At 43.4% G+C, this 26,540-nt stretch overlaps 1 protein-coding gene across 2 annotated transcripts in view; it reads right to left on the bottom strand.

The window, feature by feature from the left end:
- Positions 1 to 26,540, bottom strand: part of LOC137316523 (dedicator of cytokinesis protein 2-like) — a 1,021,473-nt gene that overhangs the window by 858,320 nt on the left and 136,613 nt on the right. For both annotated transcript variants that reach the window (XM_067980505.1, XM_067980471.1), the window contains exon 6: positions 2,395 to 2,543. In XM_067980505.1, coding sequence (XP_067836606.1) covers positions 2,395 to 2,543 — 149 coding nt within the window. The remainder of the gene's footprint in view (positions 1 to 2,394; positions 2,544 to 26,540) is intronic.

Here is a 26,540-nt window from a genome sequence, read left to right on the forward strand (position 1 = left end):
CATGGTGAATGAATAAAAACACATGATAGGAACATGGGAACAGAAGTAGGCCATTCAGCCCCTCAAGCCTGCCATTCAATTAGATCACGGTCTGCTCTGTATCTTAACTCTATTTACCCACCTTGGTTCCAGATCCCTTAATATCCTTACCTAACAAAAATCTATCAATCTCAGTTTTGAAATTTTCAATTGACTCCCAGTCGCAACAGCTTTTTAGGGGGGAGTGTTCCAGATTTCCACTACCCTTTATGTGTCAAAATGCTTCCTGACATCACCCCTGGTTGGCCTAGTTCTAAATTTAAGGTTATGCGCCCTTGTTCTGAACTCAAGGGATATAATGTATTGAAACAGTAGGAATTCTGAAATTCCTGGGATAAGAGGATTGTCCTTTGAGAAGAGATTGAGTAAAATGGGCCTATATTCTCTGGAGTTTAGAAGAATGAGAGGTGATCTCATTGAAACATATAAAATTCTTAGAGGGCTTGACAGGGTAGATGCTGAGAGGTTGTTTTCCCTGGCTAGAGAGTCTCAAGATAAGGGGTTGGGCATTTAAGACCAAAATGACAAAAAGTTTCTTCACTCAGAGGGTTGTGAATCTTTGGAATTCTTTACCCTAGAGGGTTGAGGATGCTCAATTGCTGAGTATATTCAAGACTGAGATCAATAGATTTTTGGGGATAGGGCGGGAAAGTGGAGTTAAGGTAAAAGATCAGCCATGATCTTAATGAATGGCGGAGCAGGCTCGAGGGGCCTTATGGCCTATTGCTACTTTTTATGTTCTTATGAATTCATTATTGCCATTGAATTACTTTTTGGCCGAAAAGGTTATGGTTATCAAGTTCCTAATTATGCACTTCCCAATTTTCTTTCTCTCTTGCACTCCTGAAGGTGCTGACTCGTGGAGGGCATCAAATCCAATTGAAGATTTTGTCCTCACCCAGGCACTTTGCAGGGTCACTGGATAGTTGATTTTCCTTGTCCCTAGTTCAGGGGCACTAAGGGCAACAGTTGAGCCTGGACTTCTGTCCTGGCTGTGGTCAGTTATCTCGGGACAGATCAGGGATAGAACCTGGAACCTCGCTGTTTGACTCAGCACCACACTTAGTAATTGAGCAAATGGGGAAGCTCCATCCATTCGTAAAATAATTTAATGGCGGAAGTGAAAAAAGACATTGTGGGCGAATTTCTGCCGAGATTTTCCCGTTTGTTCTCTGGAACATTGACGGAAGAGCTGCGGACACTCCGGAAATACGGATTTTTTTTCCAGGGTTTCTGCAGCCCTGCTGGAGAAGTTTTGGCGGAGTTGTGGGAGAGTCTCCGCAGAAATTCACCTCCAGTTCATTCAGATTATTTTTTCTTATTCATTCTGAGGATGAGGGCATTCCAGACAAGGCCGGCATTTATTGCCCATCCCTAATGGGCTGCCTTCTTGATAACGGTTTGATGTGACTGAGTACATCAGAGGGCAGTTTACAGCCAATCCAATTGGTATGGGACTGGAGTCACACATAGAATTATAGAATCATACCGCATAGAAAGAGGCCATTCGGCCCCTCATGCCCGTGCTTGCTCTCTGGAAGAGCTATCCAATTAGTCCCACCCCCCTGCTCTTTCCCCATAGCCCTGTAAAATTTTCCTTTTTAAGTATTTATCCAATTCCCTTTTGAAAGTTACTACTGAACCTGCTTCCACCACCCTTTCAAGCAGTGCATTCCAGATCATAACAACTCGCTGCGTAAAAAAATTCTCCTCATCTCCCCCTGGCTTTTTTGGCAATTTACTTTTAATCTGTGTCCTCTGATAACTGACCCTCCTGCCAGTGGAAACAGTTTCTCCTTTTCTCTATCAGAATCGCCCGTAATTTTGAACACCTTTATTAAATCTCCCCTTTACCTTCTCTGCTCTAAGGGTCTGTCTACACAACTGAAATCCCAAATCCCTGTTACCATTCCAGTAAATCTCCTCTGCACCTTCTCCAAGGCCTTGACGTCCTTTCTAAAGTGTGGTGCCCAGAACTGGACACAATACTCCAACTGAGGTTCAACCCGTGATTTATAACCACTTATATAGGCCAGACCAGGTAAGAATGGCAGATTCCCTTCCCTAAAAGACATTAGTGAACCAGTTGGGTTTTTACAACAATCCAACAGCTTCGCGGTCACTTTTACTGATACCAGCTTTGTATTGCCGCATGATTTTTTAAACTGAATTCAAATTCTCAAACGGCCATGGTGGGATTTGAACTCACGTTCTATTGAGTTATTGGTCTAGGACCTCTGGGTTACTAGTCCAGTAACATAGCCGCTACACTACCGTATCCTTAAGGATAAGCTCAATTGACTCCAATGCATCAAACAAACCGTAGCTGCGAAAACACAGAGACTTCAAACATACTTGTTGCCAAAGTCTATTTTTGTGGTGACTTCTTGCTTCAGGTCTTTCAGCTCATCCTGTGGCAGGGTTCCCGAGAGAAGCTGAGACCTCCTTTCCATCAAGTCGCACATCATCGAGGTAACCTGCCGAAACTTGGAAATCTGAGCAGTCTGAAACAAGTTAAAAACAAAAAATATAGCAAAGTTAATGGACGTCTTCGAGACTTGGGATCCCGGTCGGAACGTGTGCAGCAAAGGGAAAGTACAGGTAAAAAGGCACCTTTTGCAAGCCACAATTAATGAAGGTAAACAGACTTGCGACAAAAACAGAAAACGCTGTCAGTACACAGCAGGTCCGTGAGCATCTGAAACTAGAAAGGTTAGCATCGGAGGGTTATAATCCTTCACCAGAACTGAAAGCTGAAAGGCCCGGAATTTCCTGGAAAGATTCGGAGTAACTACGGCGTATCAGCGAAGCTACGACTTGTTGTTTTCCCCCCAAAAATCGTGCGTAATTGATTTACAACGAAACATCGCGACGCGCAAATTTCCTCGATCATTTGTGCCACTCCCAAATTATATCTGACAAAACACAACTCGGTTTATTAAAATAGCTCCGCCCCCTCCCATGTAGAAGACCAGAGAACGTGAATTTCCTGCATTTATATCCATTTTTAACAGGGCATAAATTTACACTGAAAATTTTAGGCACAGCAGGATCCAGAGTCACTATTTCCGGTGTTTTATAAAAATATTTTTATTTGATTTGATTTTTTAATTTCTCCATACTGAGACGTGTCCTGTATTTTCTATATATTTGAAAGCTTTTTCATGCATCTGTTACATTAAAAAGAGAACAGGTTCCACAAATGCATTTTCTTGAACATGCCTTGCTGAATATGCATAAAGGATGGTTTTGATGGCTTCAAACTTTAATCTTCATAACATCTGTAAGATAAAGAAGGACTTGAAGCAGGAAAATGGGGAATATTTTGCGCTTTCCTTGGGGCCTCGATCATTTACGTTGATTGACGCTTGTTTTATGCTGGTTGTTATGTTACAAGGCTTTGGAGTGGGTGCAGAGGAGATTAATAGGGATGATGCCAAGGATGAGAGACTTCAGTTATATGGAGAGACTAAAGAATGTGGGTTGTTCTCCTTACAGCAGAGATGGTTTGAAGGAGATTTAATAGAGATGTTCAAAATCATGAAGGGTTTTGATGGAGTAAATAAAGAGAAACTGTTTCCACTGGCAGGAGGGTCGGTAACCAGAGGACACAGATTTAAAGTAATTGGCGAAATAACCAGAAGGGAGATGAGGATAATTTTTTTTTTTGCAGTGAGTTGTTACGATCTGGAATGCACTGCCCAAAGGGATGGTGGAAGCAGATTCAATAGTAACTTTCAAAAGGGAATTGGATAAATACCTTAAAAGGAAAAAATTTGCAGGGTTGTAAGGAAAGAGCAGGGGAATGGGACTAATTGGATAGCTCTTTCAAAGAGCCGGCACAGACAAGATGGGCCAAATGGCCTCCTCCTGTGCTGTATGATTCTATTCATAATGAGATTTTGTGACATTAAAGGGACAGACCGATAACTGAACAATTCATCATACGTTACATTCAAAAATGCAAAAAATAGCACAGATCCTGGCGACTGGGAGAGATACAAAGAACAGCAAAGAGTGACAAAACAGATAGTAAGAGCTACAAAAAGAGAGTATGAAAAGAAATTTGCAAGGGATATCAAAATCAACACAAAAATTTTTTACAATTATATTCGGAAAAAGAGAGTGGTCAAGAGTAATGTGGACCCCTTAAACACTGATAATGGTGATATTGTAAATGGAAATAAGGAAATGGTGGACACGTTAAATAATTACTTTGCATCAGTATTTACAGTAGATGGAAGAGGAAAGCATGCCGGACACCCAAAGGAAACTAATTTTGAATAAGGGACAGGGACTCACCCTAATTAACATAAGCAAATTAACTAATGAAGAAAACAATGGCACGAAAGAGTGACAAATCCCCAGGACCGGATGGTTTCCATCTCAGGGTTTTAAAGGAAGTAGGTGAGAACATTGCAGAAGCCCTAACTATAATCTTCCAAAATTCTCTTGATTCAGGATCTGTTCCTTTAGATTGGAAAATTGCACATCACTCCGCTATTTAAGAAAGGTGAGAGAGGGAAACCACGGAATTATAGACCAGTTAGCCTAACATCTGTTGTCGTGAAATTACTAGAGTCTATAATTGAGGATAGAGTGACTGAACACCGTGAAACTTTTCAGCTGATCAGAGAGAGCCAGAATGGATTTGTAAAGGATAGGTCATGCCTGACTAACCTGATTGAATCTTTTGAAGAGGTGACTAAAGAAGTGGACAGGGAATGTCTATGGATGTCTTAGAATGATACCCGGACTTCAAGGGTTAAGTTACGAGGAGAGATTACACAAATTGGGGTTGTATTCTCTGGAGTTTCGAAGGTTAAGGGGTGATCTGATCGAAGTTTATAAGATATTAAGGGGAACAGATAGGGTGGATAGAGAGAAACTATTTCCGCTGGTTGGGGATTCTAGGAGTAGGGGGCACAGTCTAAAAATTAGAGCCAGACCTTTCAGGAGTGAGATTAGAAAACATTTCTACACACAAAGAGTGGTAGAAGTTTGGAACTCTCTTCCGCAAACAGCAATTGATACCTTTGATTGCTTTTTGGCAACCAAAGGTATTAAGGGATATGGGCCAAAGGCAGGTATATGGAGCGAGATCACAGATCAGCCATGATCTTATCAAATGGCGGAGCAGGCACGAGGGGCTGAATGGCCTACTCCTGTTCCTATGTTCCTATGTTTCTATGTTTATATGGACTTCCAGAAGGCTTTCGATAAAGTCCTTCATAAGAGATTGTTAGCTAAAGTTGAAGCTCATGGAATTGAAGGCAAATTATTGACCTGCTTAGGAAATTGGTTGAGCGCCAGGTGACAGAGAATAGGGATAATGGGTAGGAACTCAAATTGTCAGAATGTGACTAGTGGTGTCCCACAGGGATGTGTGTTGGGGCCCCAACTAGTCAATGTATTGATTAACGACTAAGATGACGCGAAAGAGAACCACATATCCAAGTTTGCAGATGACACAAAGATAGGCATCATTGTAAGCAACGTAGATGGAAGCATCAAATTACAGAGAGATATTAATAGATTAAGTGAATGGGCGAAACTGTGGCAAATGGATTTCAATGTAGACAAGTGTGTGTTCATCCATTTTGGACCTAAAAAGGATCAGAGTACTTTCTGAATAGTGAAAAGCTTGAAACAGTGGAGGTCCAAAGAGACTTAGGGATCCATGCACATGGATCATTAAAATGTCATGGACAGGTACAGAAAATAATCAAAAAGGCTAATGGAATGCTGGCCTTTATATCTAGAGGGCTAGAATATAAGGGGGTAGAAGTTATGCTACAGCTATACAAAGCTCTGGTTAGACTACACCTGGAATACTGTGTTCGATTCTGAGCACCACACCTTAGGAAGGATATATTGGCCTTGGAGGGAGTGCAGCATAGATTTACTAGGGTCTCCAAGGGTTACATTATGAGGAGAGATTACACAAACTAGGGTTGTATCCCTGGAATTTAGAAGATTAAGGGTGATTTGATCAAAGTTTTCAAGATACTAAGGAAAACTGATAGGGTACATGAAGAGAAACTATTTCTACTGGTTGGGGAGTCTCGAACCAGGGGACACAGCCTAAAAATTAGAACGAGGACCTTCAGGAGTGAATTTAGGAAACACTTCTACATGCAAAGGGTGGTAGAAGTTTGGAACTTTTTTCCGCAAATGGCAATTGATGCTAGCTCAATTGTTAATTTTAAATCTGAGATTGATCGATTTTTGTTAGCCTAAGGTATTAAGGGATATGGGGCGATATGGAGTTAAGTCACAGATCAGCCATGATCTCATTGAATAGCGGAACAGGCTCGAGGGGCTAAATGGCCTACTCCTGTTCCTAGCTTCCTATGTTCGTATGCTATAATGCTCCTGTCACTATAATGCAGCACATCCCATGACTTACTGAGAGCAACAGCACGGGTGATCCGCCAGTTCTCATTTAAATAATTCTTTCTACAAAAATGAATTAGAAATGCTGATCAAATTCCATTAATGTCCTCTCATGAAAAAAAGTCAGCACTGCAAATTAACTCAAAAAAAATTCTTCTCAGAGTGACTGTGAGGCAAAAGTTACAATTAAGCTCTTAGCGCTAATTAAGCTGGTATTCATGTCTCAGTATGTCATTCTGCTGTAATTAGTTATTACAGAACAGGGCAGCTGCAATCTCTGATACATTTCTCTCTACTAATTCTCACATTACATTTTTAATTGGCCTTTTTGTAGAGAGGCACTTGAGGGGTTGTGAATTTCATTATTGTATCTTTTTTTTTGAAAAGCTTTCCTTTTTTTCTCATGCCGATGATTTATTGATCCCACAGACAAAAAGGAAAGTGATGATGTGAAGTGATAAAAATTCAATGGCCTTCAACAGGAGAATCGCTATAGCTTCCTTTCATTGGTGGTGCTATATTATCCGATGCCATCCAGCTGCATGTTCAAGGTGACTGATTTTTTTTTGCCCTCAGAGTAATCTTTGTCACTTGTTCAACTTGAAAATCTAGATGAATAGCAATTTTTTAACCGCCGATTGTTACACTAGCTTTGTTGGTCACTTAACTGACCGATCGTGGTTAATAGCCTTTAGCGAAGCAATAAAAATCGTGTTCCTTTTATAGTTAAAAATCTCTGGGGCAGCATAACTTGGCGCCAGTTACGTGGAGAGACTGGAGAAGCTGGGATTGTTCTCCTTAGAGCAGCGAAGGTTAAGGGGAGATTTAATAGAGGCGTTCAAAATCATGAAGGGTTTTGATAGAGTAAATTAGGAGAAACTGGTAGGAGGGTCGGTAACCAGAGGACACAGATTTACGGTGATTGGTAAAAGAACCAGAGGGGAGATGAGGAGAAATGTTTTTACGCAGCGAGTTGTAACGATCTGGAATGCAATGTCGGAAAGGATAGTGGAAGCAGAAATAGTAACTTTCAAAAGGGGATTGGACAAATGCTTGAAGGGGATAAAATTGCAAGGCCATGGGGAAAGAGCAGGGGAGTGGGACTAATTGAGTAACTTTTTCAAAGGCACGATGGGCTGAATGGCCTCCTTCTGTGCTGTAAGATTCTATGATGCGACGTGCAGCTGCCCTGGATCTCCCCCACTGATCCCATGGGCCAGGGGGAGGTCGTCTAATCATCATGCCATTTGGGGCACCTGCCAGTGGTGTAAATTTAGTTCAGTTGCCCCCTTATAAAAAAAACTTCCTCAAAGAATTGTATCAGGTTTGTCAAGCGTGATCTTCCTTTCTGAAATCTAGTTTGGCCGCTGCTAATTATTTTCGCATTATCCGTCAGATGAGAACCCCCATTCGGGTCACATGACATGGCCTATGTCATTAATCTCACATGTTTGTAAGTTACGAAAAAGAGGATTTTCTATCAAGACAATGGCCATTTCACAGCTGGCCTTAGGCTATTGGAAAGCTTAATACAACTCACAAGATGAAAATTGACATGATTAGATGATGGGTAGTGTTTGGGACTGATGAGGCTAAACCTTGTTCAGTTCCTCAACTATAAGAGGACTAAGCTAAATTAATTTGACACAGTCTCAATTTAGTTATAAATGGGAATGAGTCCAAATCACAAAAAACAGTAATTCACCACCAATTGAGATTCTCACTGTGTAAGGCCACAAGGATCTCTGGTGTAGGAAATCAAACTGTCACACATATTGGGTTTAAGACATACTGCTGGTACAGAGAGAAGAATGCTTCGTCTTGTATCAGACCTTTGCTGTACTTCATCAGTATTTGATGCTGACACTGGACCATTAACATGCTGAGCCTGCATGTAAATAAAGTTCCAAAACTAAAAGTGGTTATTGCTTTTTGGAATGAATTTTGTAAAGCAAAGTCAATATAGAGTCATAGAATCATAGAAGTTACAACATGGAAACAGGCCCTTCGGCCCAACATGTCCATGTCACCCAGTTTATACCACTAAGCTAGTCCCAATTGCCTGCACTTGGCCCATATCCCTCTATACCCATCTTACCCATGTAACTGTCCAAATGCTTTTTAAAAGACAAAATTGTACCCGCCTCTACTACTGCCTCTGGCAGCTCGTTCCAGACACTCACCACCCTTTGAGTGAAAAAATTGCCCCTCTGGACCCTTTTGTATCTCTCCCCTCTCACCTTAAATCTATGTCCCCTCGTTATAGACTCCCCTACCTTTGGGAAAAGATTTTGACTATCTCCCTTACCTATGCCCCTCATTATTTTATAGACTTCTATAAGATCACCCCTTAACCTCCTACTCTCCAGGGAAAAAAGTCCCAGTCTATCTAACCTCTCCCTATAAGTCAAACCATCAAGTCCCAGTAGCATCCTAGTAAATCTTTTCTGCACTCTTTCTAGTTTAATAATATCCTTTCTATAATAGGGTGACCAGAACTGTACACAGTATTCCAAGTGTGGCCTTACTAATGTCTTGTACAACTTCAACAAGACATCCCAACTCCTGTATTCAATGTTCTGACCAATGAAACCACGCATGCCGAATGCCTTCTTCACCACCCTATCCACCTGTGACTCCACTTTCAAGGAGCTATGAACCTGTACTCCTAGATCTCTTTGTTCTATAACTCTCCCCAACGCCCTACCATTAACGGAGTAGGTCCTGGCCCGATTCGATCTACCAAAATGCATCACCTCACATTTATCTAAATTAAACTCCATCTGCCATTCATCGGCCCACTGGCCCAATTTATCAAGGTCCCGCTGCAATCGTAGATAACCTTCTTCACTGTCCACAATGCCACCAATCTTGGTGTCATCTGCAAACTTACTAACCATGCCTCCTAAATTCTCATCCAAATCATTAATATAAATAACAAATAACAGCGGACCCAGCACCGATCCCTGAGGCACACCGCTGGACACAGGCCTCCAGTTTGAAAAACAACCCTCTACAACCACCCTCTGTCTTCTGTCGTCAAGCCAATTTTGTATCCAATATGTTTGAACAACTTGGCATTTGTACATGTTTTGTTTGTGGTACTTCAATCATCATGATTTTTGCATCGCAGTTAAAGTTTTGCATCACATTTGCACCTGGTTGGCTCCAATTTCATATAAAACAGCAAAAAATCAAATCTGATCAAGAAAGGATTGTACCAACCAGCAATTAGCAAGGAAAAATCAAATGGTTGCTTAACCTGCATTTCTTTATTTATGGTTTAATGAACAATTGTTCTTGAGTTCTGAGCATATCATCTTTGCTTACAATTCCCTCCCTATCTCTGTAACCTCTTCCAGCCCTACAACCCTCAGAGATCTCTGCACTCCTCCAATTCAGGCATCTTGCACACCCCCAATTTCACCATTGTTCCACCATTGCCGGCCGTGCCTTCAGCTGCCTCAGCCCTAAGCTCTGGAATTCGCTCTCTAAATCTCTCTGCATCTCTACTTCGCTCTCCTTCTTTAAGATGCTCCTTATAACCTCTCTCTTTGATCAAGCATTCATCATAATATCTTTTTATGTGACTCGGTATCAACTTTTGTTTGATTTCGCACCTGTGAAGCGCCTTGGGACGTTTTATTACATTAAAGGCGCTATATAAATGCAAGTTGTTGTTGTATAAACAGCAAGTTTAGTGAGGACTGTAAGATTATTGAAGTTTGGAGGGAGATTCTGGATAAAAAACTTGAATTTAAACATTAATTTAAGCTCTTCTGGTGATACTGAATACTACTAGAATGATACCCGGACTTCAAGGGTTAAGTTACGAGGAGAGATTACACAAATTGGGGTTGTATTCTCTGGAGTTTCGAAGGTTAAGGGGTGATCTGATCTAAGTTTATAAGATATTAAGGGGAACAGATAGGGTGGATAGAGAGAAACTATTTCCGCTGGTTGGGGATTCTAGGGGTGGGGGCACAGTCTAAAAATTAGAGCCAGACCTTTCGGGAGTGTGATTAGAAAACATTTCTACACACAAAGGGTGGTAGAAGTTTGGAACTCTCTTCCGCAAACAGCAATTGATACTAACTCAATTGCTAAATTTAAATCTGAGATCGATAGCTTTTTGGCAACCAAAGGTATTAAGGGATATGGGCCAAAGGCAGGTATATGGAGTTAGATCACAGATCAGCCATGATCTTATCAAATGGCGGAACAGGCACGAGGGACTGAATGGCCTACTCCTGGTCCTATGCTTCAACATATTTGGTAAAGGAGGAAAGATAGAAATTAATTTAATTTTTTCTTAATTTTATATCCTGCTAGCCTTCAATGTTAAAAAGATACATTCCTTAAACAGATCAACAATAAAGGGCAGAAATTGTAAGGCTATACTGGTGTCAATAGAGCCTTAAAGGACACAAGTGCAGGACTAACATAGGACTTAACTATTTTAGCCCTGCTTCTGCACCCCACACTCATGTCTAGTTAGGTTCCACACCAGCAAAGTCTCACTCGTGGCAAATGACCAGTTCATCTTTTTATTTTGATGGTGGTATTGGTTGAATCTTGGCCAGGACCATCTATTCTTCTTTCAGAATGAAAGAGGAGACGAGGAATTGCAACACTGCACTGGCTTAAGAAAGAAAGACTTGCATTTATATTGCGCCTTTCATAAGAACATAAGGAACAGGAGCAGGTGTAAGCCATTCGACCCATCGAGCCTGCTCCGCCATTCAATAAGATCATGGCTGATCTTCGACCTCAACTCTACTTTCCGGCCCAATCCCCAAATCCTTTGATTTCCTTAGAGTCCAAAAATCTATCGATCTCAGTCTTGAATATATTCAACGTCGCAGCATCCACAGCCCTCTGGGGTAGAGAATTCCAAAGATTCACAACCCTCTGAATGAAGAAATTCCTCCTCATCTCAGTCTTAAATGGCCGATCCCTTATCTTGAGACTAGACCACTTAGTTCTAGACTCTCCAGCCAGGAGAAAGAACCTCTCATCATCTACCCTGTCAAGCCCTCTCAGAATCTTATATGTTTTATTGAGATCACCTCTAATTCTTTTAAACTCCAGAGAGTCATTAAATAAATTTAAAACAGAAATAGACAGTTTCCTAGAAGTAAAGGGAATTAGGGGTTACGGGGAGCGGGCAGGAATTTGGATATGATTTTAGATTTGAGGTTAGGACCAGATCAGCCATGATCTTATTGAATGGCGGAGCAGGCTCGAGGGGCCGATTGGCCTACTCCTGCTCCTATTTCTTATGTTCTTATGTAGTATAGGCCCATTCTGCTCAAAATCTCTCCTCACAGCACAACCCTCTCAGCCCAGGAATCAATCTAGTGAACCTCCGTTGCACCGCCTCTAAGGCAAGTATATCCTTCCTTAGATAAGGAGACCAAAACTGTGCACAGTACTCCAGGTGTGGTCTCACCAAAGCCCGGTACTATTGTAGCAGTCTTCCTTACTCTTGTACAACCCTTTGCAATAAAGGCCAACATGCCATTTGCCTTCCTAACTGCTTGCTGCACCTTTCATGACCTCACGACGTCTCAAAGCACTTTACAGAGAATTAAGTACATTTTTGAAGTGTAGTCACTGTTGTAATGTTGGATACGCAGCAGCCAATTTACGCACAGCAAGGTCCAACAAACAGCAATGAGATAATGATCAGATAATCTGTTTTAATGCTGTTGGTTGAGGGATCAATATTGGCCATGGCAGCCAGGGAGAACGCACCTGCTCTTCTTCGAAAAGTGCCACTGGGTCTTTAACGTCCACCTGGGGGGGGCCTCGTTTTAACGTCTCATCTGTAAAACGGCACCTCTGACAGTGCAGCGCTCCCTCAGCTTAATAAATCATCAACCATGGGAACTGGAGATGATTCAGCACAGACACATTGGGGCCGATTTCGGCCCCTGTGTTTGGGCGCAGCAGGGCGATAGCGGCTGGGAACTCGTGGCGCAGCAGTTATCGTCCCCGTTCCTGCCGGCGTCCTGGCCCACCGCCATTTTTGGAGAAGGCCGGGAAACAAAGGAGCAGCGCCCCCGTCTTAAACAGATGGAAGCCAATGTAAATATGGAAACAGGGGTCAAACAGTATATTTAGGGCCCTGATGAAACTTTAGTATTCCATTGAGCAGATTGCACACTCCGCCCAGTGGGACGGAGCATTGAGCAGCCCAACTGGCTGCCATTAATGAGACCACTACGGGGGAGGGAAAAATGGCAACGGTTTTTTGTGGGGCCAGGAATGCTCGTCCTGGCCAACCCACATTTACTGTCAGATTCCAGCCCCACCCTCACCGTCCCACTCCAACTGTGGCAGCTGAGCAGAGCAGAGTCGGGATTTTGGTCTGAGGTGAAATCGTGAGTGCGTTTTAAAGGCCTGTAGTTTATTTCTGTTTTAAGCATGCAGAGGTCCTGGGGAATCTTGGTTCACAGAGAAACTACAGCAAACTAAACACGATCCAACTATGAAGTTTCACAACATACATATTTAGGCTGCTCTCATTTTGTCTGGATAACAACTGTCACTGCACGGCAAAAGTAATTCATTCTGTGAAGTGCTTTTAGACATTTCAGTGATGCGATAAGGGACTAAAACAAATGCAAATACTCTTTCTCTTTAAAGACAATGGAAAGAGAGATAATAAGTGACTGGGAGCAAACATTAAACTGGAAGCAAGAGAAAAACTATTTTAAAATTTAAAAAGTATCGTGAGGAGGTAACAGAGTCTGGGCCGAGACTGTCCTACAGATGGATTAATAATTGACATAAAAACAGAAAATGCTGGAAGTACTCAGCAGGTCAGGCAGCATCTGTGGAGAGGGAAACAGAGTTAATGTTTCAGGTCGAAGACCGATGGGATGAGGTGCAAGGCAAGGAAGGTGGTAATGGGACAAGTAAAGAAACAAAAGATGGGTCTAGAGGAGCTGTAAATGGCAACAGCAGAACCATTACCAGCACCTGCTGTCCGAAAAAATGGGAGCAGTGTTTATGACCTGAAGTTATTGAATTCAATGTTGAGTCCGGAAGGTTGTAAAGTGCCTAATCGAAAGATGAGGTGCTGTTCCTCGAGCTTCCGTTGAACTTCATTGGAACAGTGTAAGAGGACGAGGACAGAGAGGTCCGAGTGGGATTGCAAGGGGGAATATTAAAATGGTAAGTGACCGGAAGGTCAGAGTCACGTTTGTGGACTGAGCGGATGGGTACAGCAAAGCGATCACCCAATGGACATATTATATAAAATCCTTTCCCTTGCCTTTATGCTGCAGGAGTACAGCGTTGGAAATTTTTTAAGAATATATTCATTCTAGTGATATGGACATCACTGGCAAAACCAGTATTTATTGTCAATCCCTAGTTGCCCTTGAGAAGGTACTGGTGAGCCTTCTTCTTGGATATTCAAGGTGGTGGATGGGGTACTGATCAAGTGGACTGCTTTGTCCTGGATAGTGTCGAGCTTTTTGAGTGTTGTTGCAGCTGCACCCATCCAGGCAAGTGGAGAGTATTCAATCAAGACTTGTGCCCAGTAGGTTGTGTGAAGGTTCTGGGGAGTCAGGAGGTGAGCCACTCGCCACAGAATACCCAGCTTCTGACCTGCTCTAATAGCCACAACATTTATGTGGGTGTGTTTCTGCCACTCCACCACTATAACTTTAGCCATGGAGAGGATGCAATGCAGATTCACCAGAATGATACCAAGGCTAAAAGGATCAAATTATGAGGACAGGTTGCATCGACTAGGCTTGTATTCCCTCGTGTATAGAAGATTAAAGAGTGAACTAATTGAGGTATTTAAGTTATGAAAGGAGTTGATAGGGTAGATAGAGAGAAACTATTTCCTGTGGTGGGGGAGTCCAGAACAAGGGGGGCATAACCTTAAAATTAGAGCTCGGGTGTTCAGGGGTGATGTCAGGAAGCACTTCTTCACACAAAGGGTGGTGGAAATCTGGAACTCTCTCCCCCAAAAAGCAGTTGAGGCTGGGGGTCAATTGAAAATTTCAAAACTGAGATTAATAGATTTTCGTTAGGGAAGGGTAAGAACATAAGAAATAAGAGCTGGAGTAGGCCATACGACTCCTCAAGCCTGGTCCACCATTCAATCAGATCATGGCTGATCTTCAACCTCATCTCCACTTTCCAGCCCAATCCCCACATCCCTTGATTCCCCTAGAGTCAATTTTATCTATCTTGAGAATCCCTACGTGGTCAGTTTTCGGTAAAATATTAAAATGCCTACGTGGCAAAGAAGCAGAATGCAAAATGGTTAGAAAGGGTTAATTAGTTAGTAACTGAGATTGGTACAGGTGGCCTGGCCTCCTGCTGGGCCATATGTTTGCGTAGTCAGCAGGTTTGCATGGTCTTAGCAATGTAGAGTCTTTGATGTGATTCAAGGACTGGTCTGAATGTCTCCATGTTTATGGCAGATCAATATAGGTAACGAGCTTAGCCAAAGTTGAAAGACATTCCAGGTTGGGAGATAAGGAACAGAAGGAACAGGGAAGAACATTCCAAGTTGGAAGGTGAGGAAATATCCCCTTTGATGTCTAACAGCAACATGGTCAGCACATGGACGATTTATGATTGGCCGGAAATAATGTAACCTCGCATGGCAACCTATGCCCGGCTTATGATTGGTGTTGACCCTCGTTAAGTATGTTCCAACCCTATTGATTTGTATAAAAACGTGTGGATTTCTGTATGTTTTTGTTCTTGCTCTGCCAGCATAGAGGGACTCTATCAGGAGTCCAAATCAATGCTGCAGACTAAGAACCCTGCTATTAAAGTTGTGATGAACTTCAAAATGTATTCGACTTCAGTTATTACTGAACCAGACTGAGGGGAAAGAATCCGGATCGTCAATCTCAGCCTTGAACAACTGAGCATCCACAGCCCTCTGGGATAGAGAATTCCAAAGATTCACAACCCTCTGAGTGAAGAAATTCCTCCTCATCTCAGTCTTAAATGGCCGAACCCTTATACTGAGACAATGCCCTCTAGTTCTAGAGGATATTAAGGGATACAGAACTAAGGCTGGTGAATGGAATTAAGATACAGATCAGCCATGAGCTAATTGAATGGTGGAACAGGCTCAAGGGGCTGAATGGCCTACTCCTGTTCCTATGTAAGTCCGGCGGAAACCCCATTTACACCAAAATTCTGCCAAAAGTTACAGCGACGGAGAAATCCAGAGGAAATTACCAGTGTAGCTATTTAGCAGAATTCCCATTTTATCTACAAAGCTGGATAAGCGTTATAATAGCAACAAATGTCAACATTTGAAGGGTATGTACAGGCTTTACAATGAATCTTGTATTACTTGCTGAGGCTTGGCGCAGCCAACATCAGCCACGTACAACCACTGGATTTATTGCGCGTCAAAATGTTCAATGTCATCTTTTTGAATAAGGGTTTATTAACATAAGAAACCATTGCATAACACTGTGTATAGTGGATGTGCAGCAAATACATTTATCAAGATTTCAGGTAAAAGAACTGGAATTGGAGCATGGGCACATTATCTCTAATAATACAACTCGTGTCAAATCATTTCTTCCCCAAAAAAAAATCTCTTTGGAAAAAATAGAAGAGACTGAATTGAAGATAGCAAAGTTACGAAGGGGATTGATGAGGTTGATCTGAGGCAAGAATTCACCGTGATAAAAGTTTAAACACCGGAGGACACAAGTTACACATAAGGAAGCTAGAAGTAAGTGAGGAAGTCGGCCACTTTTCACGCAAAGGGTATACCCGTTCTGTACTAAGGAACAATGCTTATTTAACCATAAGGGTTAAATTATGAGGGCAGATTGCATAGACTAGGTTTGTATTCCCTTGAATGTAGAAGATTAAGGGGTGGTCCAATTGAGGTATTTAAGATAATCAAAGGAATTTGATAGGGTAGATGGAGAGACAGTATTTCCTCTGGTGGGGGGAGTCCAGAACATGGGGGCCTAACCTTAAAATGTAAGGAGTCTTACAACACCAGGTTATAGTCCAACAGCTTTATTTGAAATCACAAGCTTTCGGAGGCTTCCTCCTTCCTCACCTGACTAAGGAGGAAGCCTCCGAAAGCTTGTGATTTAAAATAAAGCTGTTGGACTATAACCTGATGTTGTAAGACTCCTTCCTAAAAAAGCTGTTAAGGCTGGGGGTCAATTGAAAATGTCATAACTGAGATTGATAGATTTTGTTAGGCACAGGTTACAGAATCAAGGCAGGCAGATGGAGTTAAGATACAGATCAGCCATGATCTAATTGAATGGTGGAACAGGCTCGAGGGACTGAATGGCCCACTCCACTTCCTATGTACCAAGGAAGGCTGTGAAAGTAGACAGTTCAAGAGACAACTACTTCTGGGGAGGGAAGACATTTAGAGATTCAAAAACACTTGCATTAATATAGTGCCTTTCACTTGTAAAAAAAATCCCACAGTGCTTTACAGAAGTGCAATGAGACAAAAAATGGGCACTGAGCCAAAGCAGGAGACTTTAGGAGGGGTGACCAAAAGCTTGGTCAATTAGGTGGGTTTTAAGGAAGATCTTAAAGGAGGAGAGGGAATTGGAGAGGTTGGGACCACCCAGAGCATGGGACCTAGGCAGCTGAAGGCACAGCTGCCAATGGTGGGCCAAAGGGATGGGAGATGCACAAGAGGTCAGAATCGGAGGAACGGAGAACTCTGGGGTGGGGGGGGCATTGTAGGGCTGGAGGTGCTTACAGTGATCAGTAGTCTATGAAGGCATTTAAATACAAAGGTGAGACTGTTAAATTGGAGGTGTTGGGACACCGAGAGCCAATACAGGTCAGCAAGGTCAGGAGTGATGAGTGAGCAGGACTTAGTGTGGGCTACGATATGGACAGCAAAGTTTTTGATGAGCTGAAGGTTACAGAGTATGGAAAATGGGAGGCCAGCCAGGAGAACATTGTAATAGTCGAGACTGGAGGTGATAAAGTCGTGGATGAGAATTTCAGCAGCAGATAGGATATTACGGATGTAGAAGTAGGCGGTCTTTGTGACGGACAGGAGGTGGGATCAGAAGCTCAGCAAGGGGTTGAATAGGACACTGAGGTTGCAGACAGTCTGGTTCAACCTGAGACAGTGGCTGGGAGGGGGATGGAAACCGTGGCAAAGGTGCAGTGGAGGAAATTGTGGTTCATAAGCAGTCTGATAACACAGAGGCAGTGGTGGCGTTCAGAGAGTTGTTGGAGAGGTAGAGCTGGACATTGTTCTCATGTATTTGGATAATGTTGCCAAGGGGAGAGGAAGAGGAGAGGACCAAGGTAAGCTCCTTGGAAGACTCCAGAGGTAACGGTGTAGGGGGCAGGAGGAGAAGTCATTGATAGAGATGCTCTGGCTACAATTAACTAGGTAATAATGGAACCAAGCAAGGGCAGTCCTCTGAGCTGGACAAGGAGAGGCTTTGGATGAGGATGGTTTTGTTGGCTTTGTCAAAGGCAGCAAAGCGGTCGAGGAGGGCAATGAGGGATAATACATCATGGTCACGGTCACAGAGAATATCATTTGAGACTCTGAGTAGGGCCACTTTTGTGGTGTGGTAGGAGTGGAAACCTGATTGGAGAGATTCAAATGTGGAGCTTCAGGAAAGATGGGCACAGATTTGGCAGGCGATAACATGTTCAAGAACTTTGGAGAAGAAAGAGTGGTTGGTGATGGGACAATAGTTTGGATATAAGAACATAAGAAATAGGAGCAGGTGTAGGCCATACAGTCCCTCGAGCCCGCTCTGCACTTCAATAAGATCATGGCTGATCTTTGACCTCAACTCCACTTTCCTGCCCGATCCCCATATCCATTGATTCCCTTAGAGTCCAAAAATCTATCGATCTCAGTCTTGAATATACTCAATGACAGAGCATCCACAGCCCTCTGGGGAAGAAAATTCCAAAGATTCACAGCTCCCTAAGTGAAGAAATTCCTCATCTCAGTCTTAAATGGTTGACCTCTTGTCCTGAGACTATTCCCCCCAGTTCTAAACTATCCAGCCAAAGCAAACAACCTCCCAGCAACTACCCCCTTAGAATCTAATACGTTTCAATGAGATCACCTCTCATTCTTCGAAACTCCAAAGAGTATCGGCCCATTCTACTCAATCTTTCCTCATAGGACAACCCTCTCATCCCAGGAATCAATCTAGTGAACCTTCATTGCACCGCCTCTGAGGCAAATATATCCTTCCTTAGGTAAGGAGACCAAAACTACACACAGTAATCCAGGTGAGGTCTCACCAAAGCCCTGTATAATTCCTTACTCTTGTACTCCAATCCTCTGCAATAAAGGCCAACATTCCATTTGCCTTCCTAATTGCTTGCTGTACAAGGATGTTAACTTTCTGTGCTTCATGTACATGGGCACCCAAATCTTACTGAACATCAACATTTGACAGTTTGCCTCCATTTAAAAAATATTCTGTTTTTCTATTCTTCCTACCAAAGTGAATAACCTCACATTTCCCCACATTATACTCCATCTGCCACCTTCTTGCCCACTCATTTAACCTGTCTATATCCCTTTGCAAACTCTTTGTGTCCTCCTCACAGCTTACTTTCCCACCTAATTTTGTATCGTCAGCAAACTTGGATACATTACACTCGGTCCCTTCATCTAAGTCATTAATATAGATTGTAAATAGCTGAGGCCCAAGCACTGATCCTTGCGGTACCCCACTAGTTACAGCCTGACAACCGGAAAATGACCCGTCTATTCCTACTCTCTGTTTTCTGTCCATTAACCAATCCTCTATCCATGCTAATATATTACCCCCAACCCCATGAGCCCTTACCTTGAGTAACAACCTTTTGTGTGGTGCTTTATCGAATGCCTTTTGAAAATCCAAATATACTACATCCACTGGTTCTCCTTTATCTCTCAAAGTTACACTCTCAAAAAACTCTAATAGATTTGTCAAACACGGTTTCCCTTTCATAACACTATATTGACTCGACCTAATCATATTATGATTTTCTAAGTGTCCTTAATAATGGATTCCAGCATTTTGCCGACAACTGATGTCAGGCCAACTGGCCTATATTCACCTATTTTTTCTCTCCCTCCTTACTTGAATAGCGGGGTTACATTTGCTACCATTCAATCCACTGGAACCATTCTAGAATCTAGGGAATTTTGGAAGATCACAACCAATGCATCCACTATCTCTGCAGCCACGTCTTTTAGAACCCTAGGATGTCGGCCATCAGGTCCAGGGGATTTGTTGGCTTTTAGTCCCATTAATTTTTCCAGTACTTTTTCTTTACCAATATTAATTACTTTAAGTTCCTCACTCTCATTAGACCCTTGGTTCCCCACTGCTTCTGGTGCTTTTTTTGCATCTTCGACTGTGAAGACAGATACAAAATATTTGTTTAATCTCTGCCATTTCCTTATTCCCCATTATCACTTCTCCTGTCTCAGCCTCTAAGGGACCCATGTTTACTTTAGCTACTCTCTTCCTTTTTAGATACTTATAGAAGCTCTTACAATCTGTTTTTATATTTCTTGCTAGTTTATTCTCATTCTATTTTCTCCCTCTTTATCAATTTTTTGGTCATCCTTTGCTGGTTTCTAAAACTCCCCCACTCCTCAGGCTTACTACTCTTCTTGGCAACGTTATAAGCCTCTTCTTTTAATCTAACACTATCCTTAACTTCTTTAGTTAGCCACGGATGGATCAATTTTCCTGTGGAATTTTTATTTCTCAATGGAATGTATACCTTTTAATCTAATTTCCCGATCTACCTTGGCCAACGCTTGACCACTGTTCTCGGCCCCTTGTTATTTCTTATCTCCACCCATACTGATTCCAATTCCTAATCTTCCGAGCCAAGATCCTTTCTCACTACTGTCTTTATGTCATCCTTTATTATCAGAGGTACCCCCCACCCCCGCCTCCCCGCCTCCTTTTCCATTTTGTCTATCTTTTTGAAACGTCAAGTACCCTAGAATATTTGGTTTCCAACCTTGGTCACCTTGCACCCACATCTCTGTAATGGCTACTAGATCAAACCCATTTACCTCTACTTGTGCCATTAATTCGTCTATCTTGAAGGGATTCGCAAAATTTCACATGTCCCCTCCCCCCCCCCCCACCCCCCGAAGATTTATTGGAGTTATTAAAGAAACCCTGGTGTGACTGTGTTTTAAAAAAATCCAGGGCCTCTCAAAATGGCTGCGGTCAGACACATGGCCAAAGGCCTGCAGCATGTGAAATTGGATTCTCTGACAGCTTGGCAGGCTCCGTGTTTAACACGTCTGCAAACACCTTTCCACAAGAGCAGACAGGGCTCTTTGAACAATGCAGCGAGACAAGCACAGTTGCATTCACGCCCTGAGGCAAGCCATCAACATTGCCGGCCTATACAATCAGAGATCGAGCAGAAGTAATCCCAGGACTAAGGTGACCCATTAAGGAACATTCGGAACAATGGAAAGCAGTTATGGAACAGATCAGTACAGGTACCGGCCATTAATGTAAATGGGCCAAGATCGGGGCCCTCTTGTCTTAGGTTTTCTCGCCCAAATCGGACAATGGAGCAAACTGATGAGGCGCGAAAATAACCCATTACCGGGAGGGTATAACTGGGGGCATCCCAGAACCTCTCTCTCTCTTCGCCTCGGCCCGGCGTCCTGCTTGCCTGCTAGCAACCAAGAAGGAAGGCCGTCCAGTAAACATCGCAACCACATGTCGACGGCAGCAGCAGGGCACAGGGGCCTGGCCTTTTCATCTGGTGAGCATTATTTTTTTTCTGGCCGTCACAAGACAACCTAGCTAGGTGTAAGGGTGGGAGTTAAAGGGGTATTGCTAAAATTGTGATTGTAGAATTTTCCCTCAATGTGTCAGTTTCTTCCACCCCGTTAAGTGTAAGACTGTATTGCATCCATAGCGATTCCTTTTATCTTCTGTATAATACTGTTCACCTTGTAGTTTTAGTTTTCTTATTAATAAACATTGGTTTTCCTTGCACCAATCCACTGGTCTGTTCGTCTGTCCTTATTACCACTCGATAAGTCCTGAGCTCAGAATCAGGAAGGGAAAGCGATTCGAAACCGCACAGCGGGCAGGGCAGCTCAGGAAAACATAACTGGCTGACCTACAATAAGCCCCGGATGCAAAACCCCTTACAATCTTGTTACAACTGCTTTGTGCATTCAGATAAAGCGCCTTTAATTTTAACTTTTTACAATTTTTCCCTGATTTGACCTTATTTGCTGATGCATTATTACCGTTAAACTCTCTGGGCGCTAAATTGGGCCGTGTAGCTCCCGTTGTTTCGGTGCTATGCAGCCTCTCAAACATCCAAGATGGCACCTTGGCTGCGCAAGCACGTTTCCAGTGTGACGTGCGCTGGACACCATCTTGGTAAAGGAGTTAGCGCAGGCGCAAATACCGAACGTCGGAAGCATGTAAACTAAGGAGAAAATGGATACAATCAGCGTGCAATGCTGATTTAAAGTGATAGACACCATTTTGGGACTTAACGCTCAACTCAACGCACAGCCTTAACCCCAACCATCTGAACGTGTCTTAGAGTGCCTGGAGGACCCCCCACCAGTGCTATTTTAAGTGACCATGCAGGATTTACAGGTCAGTGGCTGGATTATTGCTTCTGGCTGTCGAGACATTTGTAACTGTTTTTGGAGGCCTCCTAGGCTTGACTACTAGGACGCGGGGACATAGCCTGACATTTAGAGCCAGGACGTGCAGGAGTGAAGTTAGGAAATGCTTCTACATGCAAAGGGTGGGAGAAGTTTGGAACGCTCTTCTGCAAACAGTAGTTGATGTTAGATCAATTGTGAATTCTAAATCCGAGATTGATAGATTTCTGTGAACCAAAGGTATTAAGGGATATGGGGCTAAGGCGGGTTTATGGAGTTAGGTCACAGATCAATCATGATCTCATTGAATGGCGGAACAGGCTCGAGGGGCTAAATGCCACTGCCACTTGCTGCCTCCTGTTAAGTGCCACCTTCTTCTGCAAGAAAGCGGGACATGTCTGGGTGATGTGCCTGTCATAGAAACATAGAAACATAGAAAATAGGAGCATGAGTAGGCCATTCGGCCCTTCGAGCCTGCTCCGCCATTTAATATGATCATGGCTGATCCTCTATCTCAATACCATATTCCCGCTCTCTCCCCATCCCCCTTGATGCTTTTTGTGTCTAGAAATCTATCGAGCTCCTTCTTAAATATATTCAGTGACTTGGCCTCCACAGCCTTCTGTGGTAGAGAATTCCACAGGTTCACCACCCACCGAGTGAAGAAATTTCTCCTCATCTCAGTCCTAAATGTCCTACCCCGTATCCTGAGACTGTGACCCCTCGTTCTGGACCCCACAGCCAGGGGAAACATCCTCCCTGCATCCAGCCTGTCTAGCCCTGTCATGGTTGAATAGCTGCCAGTGTGTGTGGCCTGTGAGTTGTGGGTTGGCAGCTTGCAACAGTGATAATGTGTAAGGGTGAGAGGAAGCATCTGATTGGAAGAGTTGAGTACTGATTGAAAGAGTTTGTTGGTATGTGGATGATGGGGGGTGTAGTGTGTGGAGCAGTGGATGCGGCTAGTGGTGCAGTTGGTAGGAGATGCCACTTGACATTTGACCTCACTCACCTTGACCACTCGTGTCAAAGCATTGAACTTTGTCCCCCGCTGCCTCCCATTGCTTTTTGGCCATATGTCTGGAGGGCCTCTTGCCCCCCCCCCCCGCCACCACCGTGGATATAGGATGTCCCTCCTTCTGTCCACCTCTTGCACCAAGGCCTCTAGTGCATCAGCAGAGAACCTTGGTACATGCACTCTCGCAGGCCTGGTACCAACTCCGATCGGCAGATTGGTGAGGTCTGGAATGCAGACTGGAGGATGTGGGATTTAGTGGTGCGCAACCTTTATTCAATGTTTTAACATAACTCATCAGTGTATAAACATAGGGATGGGACCTGCATCTGTGTTTTACGTGTGTGATGTCTGATCTCTGTTCAGACTCCGTGCAGACAGTAGATTGTTATTTTCAGCAATTAACAGATACCAGCGACCTTTCAGAGATTTTAAGGGACATCCTCCCTTTAAGAGATTGGTGCTCCGCCTGCTGGTGGAAAACTCGAATTGCATTGAATCGATGTGCAAGGCCTGGATTTCAACGCAGATTGACGGTGAGCATTGAGGCCGGACAAAGTTCTTGTCCTGCCTGCGCAGGGACCATTGGGCGCGGGTTAATAGCGGATCATGCTACCTACGCCCAATAATACGCCCTATCGAATTTTTCCCCCAGTGTCCCTTCCTGTCACACTCTGCTTATCTTTACCCAAATCGCTACACTGCTCAATTGTCTTGACTTTTCTCTTTCTGTTTCTAAATTCAGAACCCTGCCTCCTTTTTTAGTTTAAAGCCCTATCTACAGCCCCGGTTATTCAATTTGCCAGGACGCTGGTCCCAGCCTGGTTTAAGTGCAGCCCGTCCCAACGGAACAGCTCCCTCTTTCCCCAATATTGGTGCCAGTGCCCCAATGAATCGAAACCCTTGCCTCCCACAGCACTCTTTGAGTTACACATTTAACTCTCTGATCTGTTTGTCCTTACGCCAATTTGCGTGTGGCCCAGGTAGTAATCCAGAGACTATTACCTTTGAGGTTCTGCTTATTAATTTAGTCCCTAGCTTCTCCAACTTCCTCAGCAGAACCGCATTCCTAGTTCTACCTATGTCGTTGGTCCCTGCGTGGAAGACGACAACTGGATCCTCCTCCTCATGCTCCAAGTTGTTTTCCAGCCGCGAGGAGATGTCCTTAACCCTGGCACCGGGCGGGCAACACAGCCTTCGGGACTCCCAGTCAAGGCTGCAGCGAACAGTGTCTATCCCCCTGACTACACTATCCCCTAACACTACCACATTCCTTTTTACTCCGCCCACTTGAATGGCCTCCTGTACCACGGTGTCGTGGTCAGTTTGCCCACCCTCTCTGCAGTCTTTGTTCTCATTCATACAGGTAGCAGGTACCTTGTACCTGTTGGACAAGGGCGAAGGCTGAGGCTCCTCCATCACTGGGTCCTCACACTTGCTCGTGCATAAACACCAGCATGAACCTGTCGGGCCGATTGGCCTGTTGCTGTGCTGTACATTCTACGTGATATACCTCTGCCTGTTACTTTAACTGAAGCCTTAACCCGTTGAAAATAAACAGATGAACACCTTTCATTAAAACAGCTGCCGGGGTGGGGGGGGAATGTCATGGGAATGCACTAAGCATTTCTCCATCATTGTCACAGCAGCAATTCCCAGTCTATTTTCACTCTCTTTACCCTGTCAAAAAAAGTTTATTTTCTTGTACAGGAAAATAAAAAAAATCATTATACACCGCAATCTTTTTAAAACAAAACAAAGTGCTCAAAAAAATAATCAGGAGGAGCAGACCTAGGGAACTGGATTTTGTGTCGTCAGCTGGACCTAACTTATTGCCTGCCATCGAGGTTTTGCAACCTATTATGTTCTTAATGATTATGAATGTCACTCCTCATATTTCCCTGCGGACGCTGGCCATTCTAATCTAGATGATGCCAGCATTCCCATCGGTCATTACCACGGTAACAAAGGTATTTCCAGCACAATTATGTAAACAAGCTGAGAATAAAAACATAGAAACATAGAAAATAGGAGCAAGAGTAGGCCATTCGGCCCTTCGGGTCTGCTCCGCCATTCAAAATGATTATGGCTGATCGTCTAACTCAGTAACCTGTTCCCGCTTTTTCCCCATATCCCTTGATCCCTTTAGCATTAAGAAATATATCTATCTGCTTCTTGAATACATCTAATGACTTGGCCTCCACTGCCTTCTGTGCTAGAGAATTCCACAGGTTCACCACCCTCTGAGTGAAGAAATTTCTCCTCATCTCGGTTCTAAATGGCATACCCCGTATCCTGAGACTGTGACCCCTGGTTCTGGACTCCCCAGCCATCGGGAACATCCTCCCTGCATCTAGTCTGTCTAGTCCTGTTTGAATTTTATATGTTTCGATGAGATCACCTCTCATTCTTCTAAACTCTAGTGAATATAGGCCGAGTCGACCCAATCTCTCCTCATACGTCAATCCTGCCATCCCAGGAATCAGTCTGGTAAACCTTCGTTGCACTCCCTCCATGGCAAGGACATCCCTCCTCAGATAAGGAGAACAAAACTGAACACAATACTCCAGATGTGGTCTCACCAAGACCCTGTATAACTGCAGTAAGACATCCCTGTTCCTGTACTCAAATCCTCTTGCAATGAAGGCCAATATACCATTCGCCTTCCTAACTGCTTGCTGCACCTGAATGCTCGCTTTCAACGACTGGTGTACAAGGACACCCAGGTCTCGTTGCACCTCTCCTTTTCCCAATCTATCACCATTCAGATAATAATCTGCCTTTCTGTTTTTACAACCAAAGTGGATAACCTCACATTTATCCCCGTCATCTGCCATGTTCTTGCCCACTCACCCAGCTTGAATAGCTTTCAAAGTTACAGAACATAACTAGCAGATGCAGCTCACCCACACTCTTCCTTTCATAATCTTGCTCCTATTTACCTCTGTAACCTCCTTCACTCCATGGTCTCCATCACACATTACAACAGTACACTGTGGTCAAATCCTAAATATGGAGTTCTGCATAATTTTTTTTAAAATCAAGTGAAACTGGTCACTGCTCGATCCCCACTCCCTAAATTCTAAATCATCACAAATGTTTGTGCCTGTGCTGGCTCTTTGAAAGAGCTATCCAATTAGTCCCACCCTCCTGCTCTTTCCCCATAGCCGTACAAATTTCTCCTTTTCAAGTATTTATTCAATTCCCTTTTGAAAGTTACTATTGAATCTGCTTCCACCGCTCTTTCAGGCAACGCATTCCCAGATCATAACAACTCACTGCATAAAAAAAATTCTCCTAATTTTCCCCCTGGATTTTTTGGCAATTATCTTAAATTCTTTAGGATAATCTTTAAATATTTCTTAATGCTAAAGGGATCAAGGGATATGGGGAAAAAGCAGGAACAGGGTACTGAGTTAGACGATCAGCCATGATCATTTTGAATGGCGGAGCAGGCCC

This window comes from Heptranchias perlo, chromosome 1 (genome assembly GCF_035084215.1).
Source record: "Heptranchias perlo isolate sHepPer1 chromosome 1, sHepPer1.hap1, whole genome shotgun sequence".
NCBI classification, from domain to species: Eukaryota; Metazoa; Chordata; class Chondrichthyes; order Hexanchiformes; family Hexanchidae; genus Heptranchias; species Heptranchias perlo.